This window comes from Podarcis gaigeae (assembly GCF_964106915.1).
Source record: "Podarcis gaigeae genome assembly, chromosome: 2".
In the NCBI taxonomy this organism is placed as follows: domain Eukaryota; kingdom Metazoa; phylum Chordata; class Lepidosauria; order Squamata; family Lacertidae; genus Podarcis; species Podarcis gaigeae.
The window spans coordinates 49,204,878-49,224,205 of record NC_139679.1 but is presented as its reverse complement, the minus strand read 5'-3'; the positions used below and the strand labels follow the sequence as shown (position 1 = coordinate 49,224,205).

At 39.6% G+C, this 19,328-nt stretch overlaps 1 protein-coding gene across 21 annotated transcripts in view; it reads right to left on the bottom strand.

Moving 5' to 3' along the window:
• The window catches only part of TENM2 (teneurin transmembrane protein 2), a 712,099-nt gene that overhangs the window by 110,181 nt on the left and 582,590 nt on the right, over nt 1-19,328 (bottom strand). For all 21 annotated transcript variants that reach the window (XM_083718520.1, XM_083718523.1, XM_083718504.1 and 18 more), the window contains 2 exons: nt 13,422-13,617; nt 9,301-9,402 (listed from right to left, as the gene is read on the bottom strand). In XM_083718520.1, coding sequence (XP_083574646.1) covers nt 9,301-9,402; nt 13,422-13,617 — 298 coding nt within the window. The remainder of the gene's footprint in view (nt 1-9,300; nt 9,403-13,421; nt 13,618-19,328) is intronic.

Genomic DNA, 19,328 nt, shown 5'->3' with positions numbered 1-19,328 from the left:
ACAACAACCCTAAAACAAAGCAGTAACAGCTGCTATAATTTCAGTGGACATCCCTATCTCAAAGGCATTCTGTGTGGCAGCTGCTGTCATGTTTTCAAAAGCTGTCACGTGAAGACTCCTTACTGCGGCTTAAACACAGAGCTGTAATATGTAATTCTGAGCTATGCTGCAGCAAAGAAGGGGGAGCTAATCCTGTGTAGAAAAGGCAAGTCCCAGTGCAGGGCCCTGCAGTCTGCTCCCTCAGCACAAGCACTCACAGGAGCAGGCTGAAGCTTTATGGACTGGGCTGTATTAGACAGTATGGTGGAAATCCTGTCTTTTATTATTTCAGAAGTAAATGACAATTTAAGACAGAAGTTCATTATTCCACAGACCACTGGGAAGTATGCTGTAGACAGATGTGCAATCAATTTATTACCAGTGCTCTTCAAGCTGACCCTGTGAGAATCCTTCCTCAAGAGGATAATTAATTCTGCATCTGTAATAACTCAAGCCAAAATGTTCTTTTTAGCAGAAATTAAACTGCTGCTGCTGTGATATTGTATATGTTTTCCCCAATGAGAAAGATGGATGGTGGTTCACTAGGGTCTAAGCTGAAAACTACAAACTTATTCCATATCTAATTTTACTCTAACCTGGAAAAAAACTTCAGTTGTGAACAAAATGCTTCACAAACAGGCAATCTATTTTACTTTCCAAGCAATGAGCAGGAAGTGAAGATGTTGGGTTTTCTTATCTGTCAGAATCATATAATATTATTTAACCCTTGAATCTTGAAACCCAGCACAGTCTTCAGAATGTATGTTTTAAAAGAGGGGAATTTCAATATTTTCCCAAAACCATTTCAACTATTTTCCCTGTTTCATTCCCATCCTCATTCAGGACATTTCCAACAGAAAAAAACTCTTTCCAACTCTTTTTTTCTATTTCTGTTCTCACATGGCCACCCCCCATACTAACAGTTCCTGTCTCCTTAGTTTAACTCAATGTGTTTCCTAATCCCAGTTTTCTCTCTTTCACCACCAAATTCTCAGGCTAACTTCCCTTAAGATCTGCATACCTGCTATCTAGGAAAGATAAGGTAAAGGTACCCCTGCCCGTACGGGCCAGTCGTGTCCGACTCTAGGGTTGTGCGCCCATCTCACTTAAGAGGCCGGGGGCCAGCGATGTCCGGAGACACTTCTGGGTCACGTGGCCAGCGTGATGAAGCTGCTCTGGCGAGCCTGCACCAGCGCAGCACACGGAAACACCGTTTACCTTCCCGCTATAAAGCGGTACCTATTTATCTACTTGCACTTAAGGGTGCTTTCAAACAGCTAGGTGGGCAGGAGCTGGGACTGAAAGACGGGAGCTCACTCCACCGCGGGGATTCAAACTGCCGACCATGCGATCGGCAAGCCCTAGGCGCTGAGGTTTTACCCACAGCGCCACCCGCGTCCACATCTAGGAAAGATAAGACTAACTAAATTGCATGTTTTGTTTGGCACCAGCAAGTATAGATTCCCTGCTGACCCTAAACTTTCAAGGACAAAAATACTCCTTTAGCTCCAAGCAGAGCTGCAGCAAATATGACTGGATGTTCAAAGCATTCATGTTGACAATGCATAGCTGAATGTTGAATTTAGAAGCAGAGAAGTTTCTTGAGTGGGTGGCTGTCCAATTGGTTGAGACCAGGAGACACTGTCTGTTTTCTTGAATCATGCTCGTCTAGCTTCCATCCAAATGAAGCTTAGGTTCAAAATTTGTCATCATGATCTGGTTGCTGCTACAAAAGCTTTTTCTTCTGAGGGTGGGTTCCATTTACATAATGTTTGGAAATATTAGCTATATAGGTTTGTTATTTTCTGAATTTTAAAATATTATGAAAAAATAGTTTACATTGCTTTTCAATTTTTAAATACTAATTGTGACGGGATAATGAGCTGCTTGTGCGTAAAAGCTTGATCCCTCTGGGGTTTGGCTGGTCACCCAAACCTAGGCACTAACGGAGCCCCGAAAGCATGACTCCGTCAGTCGCTGGTTGAATCTGACAGTGGGCGTCTACGGAACTTACTCCAACATAAAAGCTGTTTGACGGACATGCGCCTTCGTGACTCTCTGCGTGACAGTTTCCGGCGAAGGGTGGGAGTTCCTAACGGGGGTCTTGTTACCTCTTCACTATTCTCACTAGAAGTATCCCAGAGCCTCTCCCCCGACTCCCCTTCCGCTGGAACTCCTGCTCTCCCCCTACTGGTTCCTTCTTCTGCTGTAGAGTCTCTCCTATTCTCCTGGAGCCTCTCCACTACCTGTCCCTCCGATGGCAGTTCCCTGACACTAATTTAAAAGACAAATATAAAAACGTATTGTTTTTGTGTGAAGTCACTGCAGGGTAGTACTTCTCTAGTAGTAATTGCATTTTAAACAGACTTCAGACAGGGATGGAGGCTGTTATCCTGTTTTATTGTTAAGTGGCCTTTGAAATGTGGTCACATTGGTATTGTAGGTGCACAATACCATTTTTACCACACAAACTGACCTTCTCAGGAGTCGTTGATCACCATAAATAAGGCTGACACCATCTAGCAAAAAAGGATTCCCAATTATGGATGATACTCACTCAGGCATACTTTGGGAAATTCTCAAACAGAAATGCAACCTTTAATGATATATTTTTATTCTATCTTACAGCTTACTTCTTCTTTCATTGTAAGTAAAACTATGGGCACTGATTTGCCATTTGTGGTATAGATAACAGAAAACCAGGTAAGGCTTACAAAGCTTTATATTACTTTACATTCAGTACTCTTGGTTTTAAAAACTGCAAGAGAAACAGATACAGAGACACAAATGTATGACCATTCTCCTAATGAGAACTGTGGTAATAATTTAAATTTCTTATTCCAGTGCTATCAAACTACACATTAGCAGGCAAAAAAAGAGAATCATAGAAGGACAAAAAAATCATCAGGTGTGTCAAATTCCTGACATTCAGAAGCCATGTGGGGAAAGCAGCACACGCTGACTTAAGCACTAAAGTATAGATGCTTTAATTAATCCGGGGTGAATTTAATTGCTTTAGTTAAGTGGAAATCGGGTTAAAAATGATGCAGAGCATGCTGGGGTGTGTTAAAAACATGACATATGAGTTGGATGAATCGATAAATTAAAAGTGCACAGATGTTTTAATTAAACCCAGAGAAGTTAACCAAGATCACTAGAGACTTTTAAGCCCATGATTAATTCAATTCATTTTAAATACCTGTAGAGATATGAGGCTGCCTCCATTTTGAGAGTTATAAAAGTTCTCAATCAATAAGCACTTAAGCTGCTTGGGTAAAAAAAAGCCTTTAAGAATAACAGAAGGCAGATCACTGGGTTCAAGACTTGCTAGTACCAGCAGCTATGAGCAACTGGAAAGGATGAAAAAGAGGAGCAAAGACATAAGAATGTAAGAGCCTGGTGGATCAGACCAATGGCCCATTCAATCTGGTATCGTGTTCTTACAGTGGCCAACCAGATGCCTGTGGGAAACCCGTAAGCAGAACCTGAGCACAAGAGCACTCTTCCCTCCTTTGGTTTCCAGCAACTGGTATTCAGAAGCATTACTGCCTCCAACCATGCAGGTGGAACACAGCCATCATGGTAGTATTCACTGATAGCCTTATCCACCAAGATTTTGCCTATTCCTCTTTTAAAATCATCCAAGCTAGTGGCCATCACTGCCTCCTATGGGACTGAGTTCCATAATTTAACTATGAGCTGCAAGAAGAAGCAACCCCCCACCCTATCCTGAATCTTCAGTGGATATCCACAAGTTGTAGTGCTATGAAAGAGGAAGGAAAACGTTTCTCTGTACTATTTCTCCATGACATGTATAATTTTATACACTTCTATCATGTCACCTTTAAACTGACAAGTCCCAAATTCTGTAACCTTTTCATATACAGGAAATGTCCCAACCCCTTGATCAATTTGGATGTCCTTTTCTAACCCTCAAATAACCTTTCTGAAGTGAGGCAACCAGAACTGTACACAAAATCCAAATGCAGTTACAAATTTAGAGAAGTGTGGAGCAATTAGATTTGGATACTCACTCAGGAAGGAAACATTTGAGGACTCCTGTACAGTGGGCAGGAGCTCATAGAGGGGAAGGATTTGGAAGCGTAGTTGTAACAAAATGGGAAGACACCATGATGGGATTGAAATGGCTACAACTTTATTGATTACGGAGGCAATTTGGTTTTGGCATAGGCACTGGGTATGTATCCTGAATCAGCCAACCCGATTACTGGCTGATAGCTCAGTCAGGATTGATCCAGGAGTTAAGGATCCCCCTATGATGCAAATTGAATTGGGCGATCCCACCAGGTTGTCATTTGGGGTGTTCTATGGCCCATCAGTCCCTGTCTGGAATTTCTAACAGAACCCTACCCCTGGACCCCTTTACCTGCATGCCCTGAATTTTGATCCAAGATCCAGAGGTGGGGCACCCAGCCATCCCCTAGCTTTTGACCAAAGGATCCAATCCAATGCTTCTTTCAAGCAAAGTTGTGACAGTAGCTATGAGGAAGGTAGAACCCCAAGACAAGCCCAATTTGTCTGCAGGCAAATTCTGCCCTGGCCCCGAATATGGCAACAGTAATTTCATAACAAGGCCACACACATGTTCTGCCTGCTTTCCTCCAGGCAAAGCCAGAACATACTGGGTAGTTGGGCGGCATGACCAATTCTGGTCTGTGGTGTCTGACCACAGCACAGCTGAATTTTATGCCTTTGTGGTGGACCTGACAGAAGACTGGCTCTGTAAGGTCTGCGACCAAAGCACCGTGCCCCCCTCCCCCGAGCATGATTGGTCAATTTGAATTTGAAGTTTTTGGCCGCCAATCCTGCCAACCCCCATGGGTGAAACTGACTATGATGTCAGGAGGCCGTGCAAGACAGTTTCCCTCCAGCCGTGCAGGGCTGTACCTGCCACCACTGCGTGGATATGACTAGCAGTGGACAGAAGCAGACAGGGCAGTGGACAGAAAGTCTTGAATGACTTGCGACACAACTATCTGTTGGAGCTCCTCTACCCAAACCAACCTTTCCAGACCTTACAGTCAGTAGAGGAGCCCTTCTTGTTGTCCCACCAACAATGGTTGGGTTATGTGAGGACTCAAGGGAGGGCCTTTTCAGCAGTCACATACTAGTGTGGAATTCCCTTCCCCTGGAGACATAGATGACCACATTAATAATGAGCTTCTACTGCATAATCAAAATGTACCTTCACACCTAGGCTTATTGTGAAATCTAGCTCAGGGAATAGTATTATACCATAGTAGTTGAATTGCAGTATTTTTGTTACATTGATTTTATGATACTATTATTTGCTTTATGGTGAAAATGTTATATTATTTTAACTGATGAATTTTACTTGGAATCAAATAAAGCTCCTGGAGAATATATGATTCCACCTGAGTTCTATAAGGAATACATAGAATGGTGGGTGCTTCTCCTGGCTGGGTTATTTAATCATATAATGTATATTGACTAACTGTCTTAAGTTATCTCTGTGCATGTAGGGAATTTTCCTGCTTTCTAGTTGCTGGACATCTTGCATGGACTAGGAGCCTACAGATGGGTGGAGGGCCCATCACATATGATATATTGGGCCCAGAAAATCCCATTAGTACTGCGAAGAAATCAAATTTTTAAATGTATTTACAGGGACAAGCCGCTTAACAATCTATGATCCGGCTTTCCAACCCAGCTTTCTTTCTTCTCCTCTCCACCAACCCACTCTGTAGGGTCAAGGGAACACCAGAACAGTGTGTCAGGATTGTTCCATCTAGCAAGCCTGCACTGACAGAATGATCAGAAGAGCGCAACATTGAACTCCTTCCCATAGTTACCCCACTGTTATTAATTAAATGGGTCCATGCAATGAATATGCATACCAAATTTACAAACCCCTATGTTGCTAACCATGGGCCTAGCAAAGGGGAGGCGGGGGGCAGCTGCCCCCATAAATAAAATAAATTTAAGTATTAAGTAAATTAAAAAAATACTTAACTGAGGTTCTGCCCCCCAACATGAAGCCTGTCCCCCCCCAACATAAATCCTGACTATGCCCATGTTGCTAACAATGGTTTAATGCCCCTGTTGGTTACATTACTTCTCCTTCTGACCAAGACTTTGTAAATGCTGTGAATGCTCTATGGATAATGAGTAAAAGGAACCTAACAAGATGGTAGATTTGTAGATATTGAGCCTTTCCCGATTAAAAAAAACAACAACTGCATGAGAAGTGATCAACAATGATTAAAGTTTCATTAGTCTTATTTAAGAAAGGGAAATGTATGCCTGCTACCATTATGACAACTCCTGTATTTCTCTCAAGGTAACAGTTTCACAGGAAAGTTCCAAACAGCATGACTGCAATGTACATTTTTGTTATTTGCATATGTGAGAGCCTCTGCTTTGCCTACAAGCTGCTAAGCAACTAAATATTTGGAGAATGCCAACATACTTTCACCAATGTCTAATTCAAGACAATGTCTGTGTTTTCTAATAGTAACATTGTTTGGCCTTCAGTGACAGATGTGGACCAGCAGGAGTTGTCATTTCCAGTAGTTAGTATCTACTTACCTACCCGCTAATTTGAAATTTACCTTGTCAAATTCCTATACAGGAGGTCACAAGAATTCATGTAACATAGGGAGTGGATATGGCACGAGTACTCAGCTTGTCAGAGGTGGTAATCAAACAGTAAGCATTTAAACATGAAAATGGATGTGCTATGTTTAATGGGCTTAATTATTTTAAACAAAACAAAATGGAAGGCTATTAATGAAATTTACAAAAACAGCTACAACAACAACCTACCCTTATATTGATACTTATTGAAATAGGACCATCCTTTGCCAGCAGTCAAAAATAAACGAAGTGAAAGCAGTAAAATGATGAAGCCACACAGGGGGGGGGGGGGCAATGCTGACAAAAAATGAGCTTAAGAAAGCAAAACACTTTTATGGACAGAAAGGGGAAGTAATTGTAGCAGGGTGGTGGTAGTACAAAGTAGTTATCTAAAGGTAACAAAAAATCAATTAAAATTATTAAGGTAAAGAAATGGTTTTTATGTTTATTTGCTTAAGCTTATCTGCTTAAATGGTAGTGTAAATGCCACTAACTGGATATTGCTAGTTGTGTCTCACAGCATAGTCTTAAGCACATGTACTGGGGTGTAAGTCCCATTGGGTCTTACTTCTGAATAAACATGTATAGGTCTGCATTGTTAATTTCTCTGAGTGCAAAAATCACATATCTCAGAATCAAATACTGCCCTTTAAGTTAGCTACAATAGCCACAGACCTATTTATATTAATCATTTACGAAAGTAATGCAAGCCTTCAGTTTTCAAGACACGTGCTATGCAATCCTATGCATTTTTACTCAGAAGTAATAGCCACTGTGTCCAATGGGGCTTACTCCCTAGTAAGTGTGTTTGGAATTCCTGTGGACCCCATAGAGAAAGTGTAACTTATTGAAAATGAGTCCAGGGTTGTTGTTGTTTTGTTTTTTGTTTTTCCTTAAGATTGATGCAGAAACAAACATGACAACCAACTAAGGAAGATGCAATGGATATCTGAGCAGTAGGTGAATATCATGTAACAATATAACGCATGGAAACCCTTTCACAAGACATATGTTCCCTTGATTTTTCCTTGCTGTGGTTACTTCTCCAATCACATATAAAAATTGCTTCTTTACAGCATTTAAACTGGCTAAGTAATTTAAGAGCTGGCTAAAAAGCCTTTTAAAAAATGAAATAAATTTTGCGTGTAGAGACACACAAAGAACATACCTTAAAACATAAATAAATTTCTGAACATAACTTAAAGGATAAATAAAATTCACTTCCAGAGATTAACAGGCAAAGCAAATATTCTTTGCAATGTACAGCATGAAGATAACAAGTGTCACTATTATTCCTACTGTTTCTACAGCATAAATAAACAAAAATGAGTTTTACAAAGTAGCATACTGAGACGATTAATCACTGGAATTACAACATTAGTTTTCTTTTTCACATATATCACAAAATATTACCATTCTGAGTTAAAACACTCTCTCTCTCTCTCTCTCTCTCTCTCTCTCTCTCTCTCTCTCTCTCTCTCTCCAGTTACTCTGGTCAACTTAAATAGTCACCTATTCAACCTAAGCTGTATCCCCAAAATGGGCAGTCATTAGATTTCTTCTGTTAAAAGATGACTTATCAACACTTTACTTCTCAAACTGTTATTGTTGTTTGAAAAAAAATATTGTCTTACTATTTCCTAACAAGTTTAATTTCTTCTTTACACTGCTTGACGGATGGTGCAAACATTGTCAGGCATATATCCAACAGATTGTAACAAAAGAGGGATTACAAGAAATCAGGGATCATGTAGCCAGAAGATGTCATCACAATACTAGCCTTCATGCATGACTAATATGTGAAGCGCAAGCACAGTGAAAGGGGTTGTGGGACCACACGTTCAGCACTGCACACAAAGACGTGCTGCTGCTCCTGTCCCTGGGCAATCAGGTTACTAAATCACATGGGAAGACTCCCCACATAGAGAAGGATCATGCCATATATAATGTGATCCTAAAAATGTGTACAACAGAAATCTCATGGTTAGGCTACAATATGTACATTAATAGTATTAATATTAATAGATGCTACTGTATATGCATTAGTAATAATAATAATAACAACAACAACAACTTACCTTTCTTTGTGTGTTATATGCTACATATGTGGACAGCTGAACTCTAGTGTTTGTCCCATTGGAATTAACTGGCAGGAAACATATTTAGGAACCTCTTAAATATACTTAGTAAGTATAATAGCCCTATGCTTTTAAGTCCTAAATGTTGCGGTAACATAAAAAAGCCTTACACTTGAAAAAACATGCTACAAAATACTTTCTGCAAAATCATAGGATTAAATGCAACAGGCTTTACACCAGTGTGAGAATAAAAGTCAATGATCTAAACAAACCCGGACTTTATCAATTGTATAATTTAATGTTAATATTTCCTGGACGTGAGATGGAGATGGAAAGATGCATTTGTAGGATTGGGCTGCTACTCACTCTACATTTGATTCTTTTTTTCTTGTATAGTGTAGCACAGAAATTAAGTCTCGCTTTCAAAAGTCCTACAGGAAAACAGAACTCCAATATGTCTTAGGTAAAATGTTACACAAATCATTTTCACTACAATGACAAATGATTCCTATAGTACAGGATAAAAGACATAATGAGGAATATTTGAAGACAAATATAACACTACCTTTAGCACAATCTGCTCCATGGTAGCCAGGAAAACAGTGACAAATTCCAGACACACATTCGCCATTCCCATGACAATTACGTGGACAGTCCTGCACAGAATCTGAAAGACAGGTGCAATTAATGTGTTAGCCGCTCCCTTTTTAGTCTATGGTGATGTTATTTTTTAATGGTCACACACAATGTAAGTTCAACAACTGAACTCCATAATCAGAAGTTACCTGAAGAAAGACAAAAATGTTAACACTTCTAAGAAGTATATCTCTTAAGGATTCTTGAATCACAAAGACTGTGTTTAACAGGTGGTTTCTGTAAACTTTTTCCATTTTCTTTTTCTTTGGCAAAGCTGGTGTTTCTGCTACATGGAAAAAACCTATTATATTGCACTTATAGGCATTAAACAGACCTATTTTCCATATGAGGAAAAGAAGAAGCAGAGAGGTCCCTTCTGTCATATAATGAGTCCAAATTACACAGTCACAGCCAGGGGTCTCTTGCGCTAATGATTAGAACGAGTCATTGTAACTTTGGTAACCGACTGCAATCATATATTATGAGTCAGAAGGGAGGTTCCTATATAAGATGTGGTTTTTGTTACTGTATGTAGCTTTTGTGTGTGATAATTGCTGTACCTTGACAATAGATTTGCATGCACAAAGCATGCTAATGTAGCAATTTTTCAACCTGTTTTCCACAGCTTAACGTATTATACTTATGTTTGAGATACTGGAAGCGCAAGCATAATACTGCATCAATCTCAATATAGAAATTGTGTTATTATTGCTGTATTTCATGTGAAAATGTTCTTCATTTGCATAAATGTAGGAAAGCATATGTAAAGGACCTCCATGTTTGAAAGCTTGATTTTACAGCTACTTTTGTTTTTATCCACCCTATTAATCAATTACTTTCAAAGTTATAACACAATAACCATAATTCTGTCACATGTAAATTATTAGTGCATAAATTTAACAGCGAAAATCTGCAATTTAAAAAGTTATACATTTAGAAAACGCTGAAAGTACAACCCTTCTTTTAACAATGGAATCTTATCATGTCTATTCAGAAAAAAGTCTGAAGGAATTCAATGGGAATTGCAGCTACATACTACATAAGAGTTATTGCTGAGAGTATTTTGTATCTCATCTTAATATGAGGTCATATTTTAGATTACTGCCTCTGGCAATACTTTTCACTTTTCCAAAAGCTATTCATTTCACCCTTCGTGTCATTCCTTGTATTTCTTATATTTAGACTGTGAGTGTTGCTGTTTATGCAGCCAAAATAGCAGGGACAAGATTTGTAGAAGTACTGAAAATATTTAGGGGAAAAACCCATAAGGAGGTACTGTTGGGAGACTCTACAGAAATTCCAGAATTCAATTTGCTTCCTAGTACTCTGATAGAAAATGTCCGGCCAAAAAAATAGCAATGGAATACAAAATCAGCTACTATATTATCAGGGTTCCAAATCTGTACGGCAGGCTTCCCAGCTATAAGTATTTTCCTAATTTGAGGCTGGTGTGGGGAGCAGGGTCTGCAACAGAGCAAAAGTGTTGAGTCTCCCTGTCCACATGGTTACAACTGTGTGGATCATAACTGAATAGGGCTGAATAAAAGTGCAATGTACTTTATGAACTTATGCTTGTGTGTGTGTACAGACGCAAATAATTTATATACTTCTGTAAAATATAAAGAGCAAAAAAAAGTACTACTGCTATTGTTCAATCTTCTGAAATTATATACCAATTGAAATGACAAAAAGCAAACCATATAGTAAACCAAAAACCATGTAGTAAGACAAAAAATAAACCATGTAGTAAAAAGGGCATTGCCAATAATAATCATCAGCATTTTTGAACATTATTTACAGTACTTGATAGGAATTATATAAACTGGCTGTAAACATTTTCTAGTTCTCTCATGCATTGAATAATATTCCTATATATTCAGATCGTCTGTGTATTTAGTATGAGAATATCTGGTTGACATTGGCATTTTTTCTTCTATTTCATCTGGGTCGAGATTTCAGACCTCTCAATCTATCTCAATGCTGAAAGTTCTCATAATAGATATGTGTCAAAGAACCTCTGAACTGAATAAAAGACTGTTCTTTTCTTCACATTTCAGGCCAATTACTATCATTGCACCATCAAGACTTCTACCTAACTATTACACCTATTACCTTCGACTTTCTCATAAACTGTACTTCATTTCTAGCAACACTTTCAGACCAAGCTATATAGACGAAAATGTAGCAAAGCTACCGAACATGCATTACTAGGATATCTTTGGCATGTTGGGCATCTGTGTCTATTGTGGCAAGGTGTATACTGTATATATCTCAATTATGTGTTTGCATGGGGTGTATGGGGTCTTAGTGGAGCAGTAGCACCTCTGGTGTTGGACACATCATGCTCCCTCTGGAGTAGTTTGTCTACCTTTACTCCCCACCCTGCATTCAGCTCTCACCTGTGGCTTCTAGAAGCTGTCAGCATGTGACAGCGGACCCACCCCAGGACTAGCTTTGACTGGATGGCTAAACCAGGTGAGGGTAGCCAATGGGTCTTAAACCCTCCATGAGTTTGGGACTTCCCCTGCATGCAAATACAAGCTTCAGTGGATTGAGTGGATGAGACCAACAGTGGGTCCAACAGTCAAGAAGGCAGTCACTACATGTGCTGTAGAGGGAAATGAGGGCCAGATGGGGCTCATCAAACTGGGAAGGTAGCCCATCTAAGAGAAGGAAAACCAAACCTCTGTTGCATTGCAGCCATACTAATTTGTGAGAAAGTCTTCGGGAGGAAAACTAGAAGAAAAATCTGTACCCACTGCCTTGCAGGACATCTTCGGGAGAAGAAAGGGCTAAGGAGTAAACCCTACACAAACCGGATTGAGGTGTCCATGACAGTAGGATGGCATCTTACTTGCCTCCTTCTGGCAATTCCTGCAGTGAAGACAAATGCATTGCTCTGCTTTCCTTTAAACCACATCAGAAGGCTAAGAGGCAGGGTCTTGTTGCACGGGCAGCCCAGGGCCTCTATATGCACTACCCAGCCTTGCATCCCAGAGAGGTTATTCTGATGCTTACTAAGGCAGTAAAAACAGCGTGGAAGGCAGCAGTTACGAGTTACCAATGTCTGCAGCCACAGCAGTCTGCAGCAGTTTGGCTTCACCCCCAGAGGCACACTCCATTGTCTCTTGAGACAGACGGATGCCAAAATGTGTTTGTATGTACACATATGTATATTCTGTTATTACAACCTACTTCTTGGCTATTTCCTGTTTCTGGGAAAATTTATACTACCAGGAAAGCCCAAACAATCTTTCTTGATAGCAACATTTCTTCAAATTTATACAGAGAATTTCCATCTAATTTTGTTGATTTTAAAAATTATGTATATTGTACTATATATTAAAGACTATCCTTAGTGCAAACAGACTGGAGGACAGATGTTTTCCCTCTGGTCTGCTCCAAAACCGCATGCCCCCCCAACTTGCATGTGATTGGTTGAAAAGCCCACAACCCCTGTGGTCAGTAAGGCTGACTGAAAAGGAAGTGACTCCCACTGTCATGCTGGAACCAGAGGAGGAGCCCAGAGGAGTACCATTAGGCCCCACCCACAGCTTCCTGCCAAGTAGCAGGTAAGAGGGGCCTTAGTGCAATTTATTATTGTTGTTGTTGTTGTTATTTATTAAATTTGTATACTGTCCTATACCCACAGGTCCCAGGGCAATTCACAGGATAAAATCACAATATAAAAACACAAAATACATATTCAACATAAAACAAGAACAACCCAATAACCCTCCCACACCCACCATCACACCCCTCAAAAAAGGAAGTTCTACAATTTTTTCTTATCAGACACTGTAAACTATAACACAAAGAAAAAGCATTAATAATTTATTTGGTCATTGTCACATTGTGTAATATCTGAGGCAGGTCTGTCTTTCCCCCCTTAGATTCAAGCATGATTGCTAAATTTGTATTTATTAAAATTATGCAGTCCCTGACTATACTGAGTTCAATAAAGTAAATTTGTTTAAAATGGCACCCTGAGCTTCTTTTCCACATCTTACAGCCAACCAATCGCAGAGGCCACAGCCAAGGCATACATACCCAAAATAACAGTATTGAAAGACACAACTTCTTTATCCTTTCCATCATTGTAAAAGGCAAGGTGCCAGGACCCCACATCCAAGTACTGAACAAATACAGCTTCATTCTGGACGAGAGTCTGGATGCTCCGGCGCTCTCGTGGAGATTCCACCACACTCCATTTCTCTTTCCCATCCAAACGCTCCATGAAATCATACTGTTGGATAGAAGATCAAGGAAAGGCATTTCATTATAAATTTAAATTGGTGGTATTCATATTCTTATTTCTTGTATCCCACCCATCTGCCTGAGTTGCCCCAGCCATTCTGGGTGGCTTCCAACAGAATGCAGTGGTACTCTGGTTGCGGACAGGATCAGTTCCAGGGGTCCGGTCAGATCCTGAGGTTTCTGCAACCTGAGGACCACTTCTGCGCACGCGCATGTGGCGAAACCCGGTAAAATACTTCCGGGTTTGCCGTGCACACATCCTGAAGTTTACGTAACCAGAGATTTGACTGTATACAAAAACACAATAGAATATCACACATTAAAAGCCTCCTGATACAGAGCTGCTTTCAGATGTCTATGGAAGATCATATAATTATTTATTACTTTTTGACATCTGATGGATGGCATTCCACAGGGCGGATACCACTACCGAGAAGGCCCTCTGCCTGGTTCCCTGGAACTTTTTTCAATGAGGGAACCACTAGAAGGCCCTCGAAGCTGGACCTCCGTGTCCAAGCTGAACGATGGGGTGGAGATGCTCCTTCAGGTATATAGGGCCGAATCGTTAAGAGCTTTAAAGATCCACACTAACATTTTTAATTGTGCTCAGAAAAGTACTAATACTGTTCAGTATTTCATGCCTTTATTTTCACTGTAATAATGGTTAATCTTGGCACCTACTTCTAATGCTATCAGGAATAAATAAATACACAATAAGGAGAAATAGGCAGCTTTATATGGTTATATATTTTTTTAATATCCCAATAACTTTTACAGGCCAGTTTTTTACAATATAAACTACATACTTTCACTTTTATATTATCATGAATACTCTACTACTATAACTCACTCCCAGAATGCAGAGTAATGTGGAAATGCAGTTATTGAGTGGTATTACTCAGAGCTGATCTATTGAAATTAGTGGGTCTAACAATTCTTTTCATTACAGGTGCACTCTGAGTAATTCTAAGTTGAATTTGTCTAATCCTCTTTTAAACCATCCAAGTTGGTGGGCATTACAAAATCTTGCAGGAGTGAATTCCATAGTTTAACTATGTGCTGTGTGAAGAAGTACTTTATTTTGACTTCCAACATTCAGCTTTCTTGAATGTCTCCCAAGTATTATGGGAGAGAAAGAAAAACCTTTCCCTATCAACTTCCTCCACATCAGCTACAATTATCTACATCAGCTACATCCCCTTCCATCACAGGGGAGTTACTCCACACACCTTGAACATTTTGGTTGCTATTCTCTGAACCTTCTATAGCTCTACAATATCCTTTTTGAAATGCAGTGACCAGAACTGTATGCAGTATTCCAAGTGCGCTCACAACATAGATTTGCATAACAGCATTATTATATTGGCAGTTTTATTTTTTAACCCTTTCCTAATGGTTAGCATTCCTGCATCATCGCTGAGACATTTCTATGCTGGTGTGGTGGTATCAACTAGCTTATCCTGCATGGTATCCTGATAAGTTGGGTAGCTGAGAAATAGCATTGCCTCAAGTCAAATTTAGCACTGGACACTAGCCCTCAACCATTTAGCTCACAAGAGTATTGTAATAAATTAAAAAATTGTCCGGTAGCACTTTCCAGAAAAAACTTAGTTGAGTTGATCTCTAAGGTGCTACTGGGCAATTATTAAATTTATTTTGACTGCTACCTACCTGAATCAAGAGTACTGTAAAGCAGCTATATAACCCATTGCAACCCAGTTGGGCACATCAACAGGAATTCTAATGGAGACCAATTGCTTAGGATCTCATTTGAAACACGTCTGTACCAATAGTCCACATCAAATAAAGGTACCTTCATTTGAATAAACTGTATTAATATGAAACTAATAAAACTAGAAGCAAGCAGAAATATCTGGTCACCAATAATTGTAGGCTGATGATAACATCCGACCCAAATTGTTTGAGGAATGGAGCATGTCCTAAATCAGATGTATAATGCTCTGAACTTAATTGAACAAAACCTGTTCCCTCATCTTGGACATAATTCCACATAGATTGGTACAGACTTCTTTATCATCAATGTGTGAGAACTTTAGAGTATATGGCAGCCTGATAGCCTTTAAAGCCCTTTTATGGATACAGTCTTACGGTTTATACACAAACATATCAAATATTGTAATAGTTCCCAATGAAAATGTGTCTTGTTTCAGGAACATTTATCTCTCTAGCTGCTGATAGAGATAGATGGATGTGTCTGAAAGAAAGATGTATGCACTCAATATTAAGTTACCATAACTATGTGTCCCCTAACACTGGCATGCACAAACCAAATAGATTTCTTATAAAAGGATGAGTCATTTGGAAGATGCTTGCCTTGAATCTTTAATATGCCTCCATTATGAAAACTAACCATTGTATTGCAAAGTGAGTTTTGCTAAATGATTCTTAAATCTTTATTTAGTAAAGTATTTATTTTCCAAAAAATGAGGGTCACCCTCCTCTAGAATTGTGGAACTGCTTTCAGTAACAAAATGAAAAGGTTCTCAGAGGTTTTCTTCCAGATGCCAAACATGTGCCTGGTGCTTTGCTCATAGAAATAGAGGACCCACTAGTGCTCCAAATGTAAATCTGGCTAATATTCTTAAGCTTAGTTACCACTGAAATTATAACTCTAGGTGTATGCTGGACTACTTCAGTCCAGACTGAGTGCTCCTCCATACAAAAATCTATTCACATAAGAAACTGCCTATGCAGAATTTCTGATCGTGGTGATGGTTTATGAAGGAGCATGCAATCATGTGAATTCCCACCTACCGCCTGAAATGAAACAGCCAAGTCACAGGTTTATCACTTCAGTTACAACTATGTCTTAGGAGAGCACAGTAGAACTAAAAGGTTGAATCCAACATATACATTGGTATGAAAAATAAAAAGCACAAACGCTTTTTATCAGCCCCTCAGTCTAGCATCTTTGACAAATGTTATTTAAACCTAGCTGTCAAGAGGAGGTTGGGGAGGAAGGAGAGGTTAAAGACACAGTCATTAGCCTTTTGGAAAATATCCTGATTGGGATAACACCCTTGGAAAAACAAAGTTTATTGCTCTTTGGAAGGTTTGCTCACTGAGGGTCAACACAGAACAGTGTAGCAATAAAAGCTGACATTTCTCACTGGCAACATGCTGCTCTGCTTGGATTGTGTTGGCAGACTCTTCTGCCTCCCCTGCGTCTGATACTGATTCTATCTCAGACAGCAGGCAGGCTCAGCAGTTGGTAGGATCGAAGAGGAACAGCACACTGAGGAGCTAAAATGGTTTGAATTGGCTGTAGCTGCAGGGACCTGGTCTCATTCCACAACTAGAAGTGCAACACTATTGTTAAACAGATACGCCATTCGAGTTGACCCACTGAAAATGCCTGTTTAATTTATGTATACAACAGAGCCCTTGGGAAAGGTAACATGCTTGCAGAAACCTCTTGTATATTTTTGTTGTCTCTATTCCATATTTAGTTGTTCATCAGAGCAGTTTACTCAAACAAAAAGGAAAAACCTCAGCTTTCATGACACTAGTAATAAATTAAATAATACCAGTAATAAATAAAGTTTTGGACCAATCAATACTTGCAGAACCTGACCTGTAATCTTACTTAAGTTACCTCTTAACAACATTACACTGTCATGTGAGCAGTTTGCTGAGTACGAAGAAAATTCCTTTAATGTATCCTATGATAACTGGCAATGTTTTGAATTTCTATATGGTTCTTTACAGAGAAGTATTATGATGATACTACAAAATGGGGGTGGGGAAGAAGGGATGAGCTGACTTTTTGTCATTTGAGGTGCTGCACGAATTATAGCTAACTAATTAAATCAAAGAATATTTTACTGTTAGAGCAAACCAGCCCCAGACAAAAATCCTAGGTCTAATTCTGCTTTACCACTTAGTCACTTGGCTCATTGCTTTGCATTTTTCAGCTCTATTGATCTGATATAGTGCACTATTATAATGAATTGTTTTTACCAAATGTTCTTGCTGAAAATGACACATTCTCCCTAAAGCCATGTATAGACAGATAAAAGTGTAAGATGGGGGCCACGTAATGAAAGACAGTGACAGCATTTATGCTAATCAGGAAGAAACGCTGCAGAATCTACCCACGCAGCAAAGAGGTCTTTGAAAATGTTGAGCACTGACCGTTCTAGACATCTCAAAAGAACTATATTTCTTAGGAAAGAATGGATCTGTAAACATAAAGAGCCACCGTATAGAAACAAAAATGTTAAGAGTTATTGTAAAGCAGTTATGGAACCTGTGGCCCTTCAGGTGTTCTTGGACTACAGCTCCCATCATCCTTGAGCATTGCCTATGCTGGCTTAGGCTGATAAGAAGCTAAGTCTAACAAATTTAGCCTGGATAGCTCAGTTGGTGCTGATAACCAAAGGCTGCAGGTTCAATCCCCGTATGGGACAGCTGCATATTACTGCATTACAGGAGGTTGGACTAGATGATCCTCATGGTCCCCTCCAACTCTATTATTCTATCTGATCCCAACATCTGGAGCACCACAGATCTCCCTACTCCTGTTATAACAAACCTAGCTCCTGTAAACCAATAAAAGGCCCCTTCCTATGCTTTGTGCAAGATTTGTATTTTTTTAAAAAAATAACTCCGAATTGTTATAACAATTCAAAGTAAGGCTGGATAGGATGGGTTGACATCCCACTTCTTTTTCAAACTAAAATATAGCCATGCCACTTCCTTTCAGGTGAACATCAGGCTGAACTGTTCTACTTCCTTTTTTCCTCCCACTTCTAAACCATCCAGCTTCCTCACCTCCCCCCTCCCCAACATCAGGCATAGGCTTGTTACAAAGAATTTTTCTCTTCGCCAGCCTTTTATTTGCAATCTTGTCTATCCTGCTCCTCACAGAGAAGCTGTTGATAGAACAGAAGGAAATGCAATTGGATGCAGTGCTTCCTTGGTTTTGAGGTGAAGTTGTCCTTGATGCTCCTATGAAGTGTTGAGTGTTGCATCTTGGAATTATTCAGTTTTGCATTGTCCCCACTTCTTGGAATGTATGCCTTCATGCTGCATTTAATGGGTTCTGTTGTTATTTGTGTTTTTGAAGCGTCAAATCCTAATTACAAAAGAATACAATGAGTGAAGCATATTCAGGCAAGGCAAGTTCCTAAGGAGTAGTTTGAACCTTCAAAGAAGAAGCAAAAGAAGTTTTCCCACGGAGATACTGCAAGTCCCATGCAACACCAAAAGTAAAAAAGGAAGAGCATTGTGATCTCTCTTCTTTTGCTGTGTTCTTTGAATCTCTGAAGTGTCTCTAAAGGGTAAGTATTATCTAGAGCTTTCTCTTAGTCAACGGATTCCTTCCCTTTCACTACCTCCCTTTTTCTCCCTTGCTACTTCTACTCCCTGTACTATCATGCAAATGTTCACAGGAAAATTACCTCAGGGCACCTCATACTGTTTCTTTCTATAATGACAAATAAACAATTTTTAACTTTTTAGTGTGGTTACCTTGTAAGAAAGTTTAGCAAAACTTACTATAAAATCTCTTTCTCACCAACATATCCTATGGACGTCTCACCAACATATCCCACAGTCTAAAATGCACTGGAAAATGTCAGTTTGGAATTCAGCACAAACTTGCCACCCGGTCCTTAGCAACTCAGCCGCTAATGACACTCAGCTGAATAATATTGTACCTACAGCTTACCACTAAAC